Raw genomic sequence first — 6,165 nt, forward strand, 5'->3', positions numbered from 1 at the left:
TGCTGAGTCAGCTCGACCCCTCCAACTGTCTGGGCATCCGGGGCTTCGCCGACACACACTCGTGCAGTGACCTGCTCAAGGCGGCACACAGGTACGTGCTGCAGCACTTCGTGGACGTGGCCAAGACTGAGGAGTTCATGCTGTTGCCGCTGAAGCAGGTAACGTGGCAGCTGGAGCACAGCCTGGACCTTGACTCCGACCCCGACCCTGACCCAATCGCCAGACCCCAGTACCAGCCTTGGCCCCCCTGGCCCCCATCATCTGGGCCCATAAGACCCGGTCCTTTGCTCCTTAGTCTTTATCTCCAGTCTCTGACTGACGTTCCAACCCCGCCACCCATCCTCTGGGAACCCCCCACCCCCGTTTTCTAACCCCACACAAGCCATCACCATTGATACCTGACACTCCTGTTCTGATCACACACCTGCCTACAGTCTCCCGTGCCTGGTTCCTTACTCCCAGGACTGCTCTGGGGCTAGGCCTCTGGGAACTGGGTCTATGACTCCTGACCCTGCTTGGCTCTTCCTCATAGGAACACTGGGCCCCCTTGGACTCTCCCTCCCAGGCACCTTCAGGGCTCCATGGGTCCCCAGGCCCCTCCCCAGATCTCAGGTCTGAGGGTCCCCACCCCCAGGTGCTGGAACTGGTCTCTAGCGACAGCCTGAACGTGCCTTCAGAGGAGGACGTCTACCGTGCCGTCCTGAGTTGGGTCAAGCACGACGTGGATACCCGGAGGCAGCACGTTCCTCGGGTGAGGCCAGGCGCTGGGGGGCCTGCGGTGATTGGGAGGGGATGCAGTGACTGAGGATCAGGCGTGCCTGGGCCCTTCTGTGCCCAGAGCTCCCACAGGGGTGATGCAGGCACGTGTCTTGAGAAGGGTCCAGGACACGTGAGCAGGCCTGACCGTAGCAGGCCTGCTACCACACCCCAGCTGATGAAGTGTGTACGCCTGCCCCTGCTGAGCCGGGACTTCCTGCTGGGCCACGTGGACGCCGAAAGCCTGGTGCGGCACCACCCGGACTGCAAGGACCTACTCATTGAGGCCCTCAAGTTCCACTTGCTGCCCGAGCAGAGGGGCGTCCTGGGCAGTAGCCGCACCCGACCCCGGCGCTGTGAGGGCGCTGGCCCTGTGCTCTTCGCTGTGGGTACGCCCACCCGTCCTGTCCCATCCAGTCCCCCATCCCTGCCCTGTGCCCCGTGTCCCTACCCACAAGCCCAGCACAAGCCCCCCCACCCCGTGCTGTGGCCACCCTGCGCTCACCCCACACCTGCTCTTCCATCCACCACGGTGTGACCTGCTCACCAGTCACTGGCCCCACTTGCCCTTGGAGCCTCCAGTCCCTCAGCCTCGGGCTGTGCTAGAGCCTCCTAGCCCACTGCGTCCCTGGGCCCTTGTCCTGCCCCGTCACCTCCCCCTGCCTAGGTGGTGGGAGCCTGTTCGCCATCCACGGCGACTGTGAAGCGTATGACACACGCGCTGACCGCTGGCATGTGGTGGCCTCGATGTCCGCGCGCCGGGCCCGGGTGGGCGTGGCGGCAGTCGGGAACCGGCTGTATGCTGTGGGCGGGTAAGAGTGGGGGCTGGGCTCGGGTCAGGGGCTTGGCATGTGCCCACTGGGCCAACCCTGACCGGCAGCGAACCCCTCCCCTAGTTACGATGGGACTTCAGACCTGGCCACCGTAGAGTCCTACGACCCTGTGACCAACACCTGGCAGCCTGAGGTGTCCATGGGCACGAGGCGCAGCTGCCTGGGTGTGGCTGCCCTGCACGGGCTCCTGTATGCAGCCGGTGGCTACGATGGGGCCTCTTGCCTCAACAGGTAGTGGCTGGGGTCAGGGTCGGGTGGCCTTTCAGGGTTGGCTCAGCAGGTGTGGCTGCATCAGGACCGCAGAGGTCCTGCCTGAGGGGAACCAAGGGGGACCCTGCCTGAGTCAGGTCACCAGGGTCCCCTGTGCCTCTTCATCCTGGCTCACCCAGTGGCCCCTTCTTTCCTCTCTGGCGTCCTTCCCACCAGGCCAGGGGCTGGGCCCAGGTGGACACTTGCCCAGCATTATCCAGGTAGCCTGTGGCCTGTGTCCACCCAGTAGGCCCTGCTTCCTGCTCCAGTGGGACTCTGGGGTCAGCCGCCGTGACTGCCTAGCACAGAACTTTAGTCATTCCTCGGGGGAGGGCAGGTCCTGGGGCCGGGACTGCCTTTCTGCCACTGCTCAAGGTCAGCGGCCGTCCCGGTGTCTACAGTGCCGAGCGCTACGACCCCCTGACGGGAACATGGACGTCGATCGCCGCCATGAGCACCCGGAGGCGATATGTGCGCGTGGCCATGCTCGGTGGGTGACTGATTCGCATAGCGCCCACCCCGGGGACCCCCGCACACAGCAGGTGCACCACGGGTGTGTTGACTCCCTGCAGACGGGAACCTGTATGCCGTGGGCGGCTATGACAGCTCGTCACACCTGGCCACCGTGGAGAAGTACGAGCCCCAGGTGCGAAACACCCCAACCACACGCCCCCCTTCCCCACAGCTGCTGCGGGCCGCCACTCTCTGGCCACCCCCATCCCCTGGAGGGCCATCCCGTTACATCCACCCTGTCCCACAGACACCCCACCCTGGACTAGAGTCCTGCACGCGGAGATGGAGGGAGGCTGGTAGTGGGTCTGCCCCCAGCCCGTCCCTCCACCGCAGGTGAGCTCCTGGACGCCCGTGGCCTCCATGCTGAGCCGGCGCAGCTCCGCGGGTGTGGCGGTGCTGGAGGGGGCCCTCTACGTGGCTGGTGGCAATGACGGCACCAGCTGCCTCAACTCTGTGGAGAGATACAGCCCCAAGGCGGGTGCCTGGGAGAGTGTGGCGCCCATGAACATCCGAAGGTGTGCTGGTCCCCACACCTGTCACCCCCACAGCGGTCTGCACCCCCGACCCCGACAGATGTGTCCCAGGCTCTCACCCCTGCACGGCATGTGCCCCCACCTCCTTCCCAGGTCTCTCCCTCCAGGGCCCCGCCCCCACTGCTCCAAGGCTCCGCCCCCATCATGCCAAGGCCCCGCCTCACGGGCTCATTTCCCCCACCCATCCGTCCCGCCCCCAGGATACCTCCCAAGGCCCTGCCCCCTGATCAGGCTCCTCAGGTGGCTACCGCCCCAGACCCGGCCCTGCGCCCTCCTCACCCCCAGCCTCGCCCCCTCCCTCTCCCCGCCCTCCCTGCCGGCAGGAGCACACACGACCTGGTGTCCATGGACGGCTGGCTGTACGCCGTAGGGGGCAACGACGGCAGTTCCAGCCTCAACTCCATCGAGAAGTACAACCCGAGGACCAACAAGTGGGTGGCCGCGTCCTGCATGTTCACGCGGCGCAGCAGCGTGGGCGTGGCAGTGCTCGAGCTGCTCAACTTCCCGCCGCCCTCTTCGCCCACGCTGTCCGTGTCGTCCACCAGCCTCTGACCCGTGGTGCGGCTGCGCAGAGACCCGCCCGCGGCCTCCCACGTGCCTTAAGCCCCCTGGGCCCAGCGCCTGCCTCCTCTGCGCGTGGGGCGGGGCTCGGCCCCCACCAGGAACGTCCGGGGCCGTCTGTCCAGTCTCCGCGCGTCTAGGCCGCGGGTTTCTGTGTTCCTTCCTCAGTGTTTGTTTGCGTGTGCCATTTATTTATTCACTCGTTTATTTATTGATTGGTGGTGAGCAGGCTGCAGCTGCCAGTTTCTTCGTTTATTTTTGAAGTGTCCTGTCTGGGACCAAGCTGCCCTCCTGGGTGTCCTCCCACCGTGCTGGGGGCACTAGGGAGCGACAGGGTGGACACTGGCGTTGCCCGTGGTTAAGGGGCCAACTTGGACTCTCTAGACCTGGAGGGACCGAGGGGTGATGCAGAGCAGTTATGGGGGGGGCGCTTTCTGAGCAGGTGCAGACCCCCAGCCTGCGCTTTGCACACTTCCTTGCCTCGCCCAGCCAGGCACACTCCCGGCGGGGGGGGGGGGGGCCGCGTGGGCTTGGGCTTCCTTCCTGTGACTGTGGTGTCATTTCTGGATCCTGCACTGAGCTGGGCACACGTGCATCGCAGGCCGCATACAGCAATATGAACCACTTGAACAATAAACATGTTTCCTGGGCTCTGCGGGCCTGTGGCTGAGTGTCCATCTCTGTCTTTCAGAGTCCTGTCTGCGGTGACCAGGAGGGCCTGGGGTGGCTATGTGGCTGGGCCGAGATGCTGTGTTGGCACCTGGGGGCTTGAAGGCAGCACCATCACATCCAGGGGCAGGGCTGTGGTGGCCAGTGTGTTAACTCCTGGCTATGCGTGGCATTCCCCCTCACCATGGCTGTCCCAGGCGCACCTGGGAGGGTCATGGCCTCCCTCCTGGATTCTGGTTAAGCCTTGGGGACCCTGACCTTGATCTGGGGTGAGGATTGGACTGAGGCAAGAGAGGAGGCTGCGGGAGGGTCCTGGCTTCCCCTGACCCAGTTGCAAATTCCTGCTTCAACAGCTGAGAGTAAGCACACATCCCCCTGCAGTCACTGGTGACTCAGCAACAGGCATTTAGGTGGAAACAGGATGTGTGCTCACACGGTGGGGAGGTCTGGAAGGGGATGCCTGGGCTCACGGAGCTCTAGCTCTAGGCACCCCCAGTCTGATGCAATCACAGTCTGGCCTGTGGACCCCCTCCTGTACAGACTGGGGGCTCTTCACGGGGCGGTGAGAGGAGGGGAGCCTTCCCCGCCCCCTGCTAGCTGGCGCGTGTGGAGGACCCCGGGCAGGGAACTGAAAGGCTCAGCTCAGCCTCAGGTGGGGGCCAGGTCCCTCCCAGAAAGGCTCCGCCTCCCCGGCCCTTGGGTACAGGGCAGGCCGCCCCAGAGCCCCGCCCCAGGAGTTGGGGCAGGAGGTTCGGGACAGAGGGACCCAGACCTGTCGACCTGCTCTACTCGGGCCGGCTGCCACCGCTGCCCATGGGGAACAGCCACTGTGTCCCTCAGGCTCCTAGGAGGCTCCGAGCCTCCTTTTCCAGAAAGCCCTCGCTGAAGGGAAATAGGTGAGGTGGGGCAGGGTACAGCTGCGGCCACTCGGTCACAGGATCTCCCTCAGTCTGCCTCGGGGGCCAGGCTGTGAGCACCCCTTCCCTTGTTCCCAGAGAGGACGGCGCCCGGAAGCTGGTCGGCCTGTTTGGCACTGAGGCCAGTCCGGATGGGGGCACCACTGCCGACAAGATCTTCCGCCTCATCCCTGGAACGGTGAGCAGCCGGCCAGTGAGCCCTGGCTCGAGGGGGCGTGGCAGTGGTGGTCTGCGTGTGACCGCGCGTGTGTGTCCTGCCTGTGCTGGGCCCGGGGTCTTCCCCGTCGGACCAGGGGAGTCAAGTCCACGGCACGGGGAGGAAATAGGTGCAGCCCTGCCCTGGGAAGCTCGTCGGCCGAAAGTCTGAGCAGAGTGAAACTGAGGCCCGGCCCTGAGTCAGCGGGGTGGTGGGGCGGGGCCTCCACGCCTGGCCACGCGCCAGCCCTGCCCCGGGGCCCTGGTGTCCGCCCCCCGCCACGGGCCCCGGGCCCAGGACAGCGTGTCTGGGCACGTTGGAGCTGGACGAGCACGCGTGTCGTGGCTGCTGCCATATGGGCACGGGTGTCAGGCTGGTGACGGGGCCATGAACCACCACGCCCCCCTGTCACTCCCGAGAGTTAGGGGCTTCAGGTGCACAGTGAGCCGGCCTCCCCCCTACCCTCGGCCCCGGTTTCTCCAAGGGGTGTCCCTTCAGTGTCCACCGCTGCCTCATCCCACAGCAGCCCCTGCGCCCCACCCCCAGGCCCCGCCACAGGAACACGGCTCCCAAGCACACGGCAGGCCACCCCGAGCTGAACGCCACCCCCAAGCCCCTGCCCAGCTGGCCGAGGGGGAGAGACACCCACCCTTTAACCCAGCATGGCAAGGGGTGGGGCAAGGCTCTGCTGTGTGCAGAGGCCCTGGGGTGTGAGGGAAGTGACCCCCCAGGTCCTTGCCCCAGACAGCTGCCCTGCGCCCCTCGGCCCTCACAGCAGCTGGTGTGGGCTCCCGAGCCAGCTTCCCAAGTGTCCCAGTCGGGCTGTCCCCTCTCCTCCGTGGGGTGTCCTGGGCTCCCTGTGGCCAAGTGCTGGCTTCAGAGACCAGGCTGCCTCAGAGAAGTGGACAGAGCACTTCCAACAAGTCCCAAGCGGCATT

The 6,165-nt window shown here is 65.8% G+C and overlaps 2 protein-coding genes across 2 annotated transcripts in view; both read left to right on the forward strand.

The window, feature by feature from the left end:
- The window catches only part of KLHL17 (kelch like family member 17), a 5,165-nt gene extending 1,729 nt beyond the window's left edge, over window positions 1-3,436 (forward strand). Inside the window, exons 5-13 of the mRNA XM_007448901.1 lie at window positions 1-158; window positions 635-751; window positions 932-1,145; window positions 1,424-1,568; window positions 1,653-1,820; window positions 2,240-2,328; window positions 2,411-2,484; window positions 2,685-2,866; window positions 3,208-3,436. The exon at window positions 1-158 is cut by the window's left edge and continues 4 nt beyond it. Of these exons, the coding sequence (XP_007448963.1) occupies window positions 1-158; window positions 635-751; window positions 932-1,145; window positions 1,424-1,568; window positions 1,653-1,820; window positions 2,240-2,328; window positions 2,411-2,484; window positions 2,685-2,866; window positions 3,208-3,436 (1,376 nt within the window). The remainder of the gene's footprint in view (window positions 159-634; window positions 752-931; window positions 1,146-1,423; window positions 1,569-1,652; window positions 1,821-2,239; window positions 2,329-2,410; window positions 2,485-2,684; window positions 2,867-3,207) is intronic.
- Window positions 3,437-4,927: 1,491 nt separating this feature from the next.
- PLEKHN1 (pleckstrin homology domain containing N1) overlaps window positions 4,928-6,165 on the forward strand; it is a 10,744-nt gene continuing 9,506 nt past the window's right edge. Inside the window, exons 1-2 of the mRNA XM_007448902.1 lie at window positions 4,928-5,010; window positions 5,110-5,209. Of these exons, the coding sequence (XP_007448964.1) occupies window positions 4,928-5,010; window positions 5,110-5,209 (183 nt within the window). The remainder of the gene's footprint in view (window positions 5,011-5,109; window positions 5,210-6,165) is intronic.

Source organism: Lipotes vexillifer, unplaced genomic scaffold, assembly GCF_000442215.2.
Source record: "Lipotes vexillifer unplaced genomic scaffold, Lipotes_vexillifer_v1.1 scaffold835, whole genome shotgun sequence".
In the NCBI taxonomy this organism is placed as follows: Eukaryota; Metazoa; Chordata; class Mammalia; order Artiodactyla; family Lipotidae; genus Lipotes; species Lipotes vexillifer.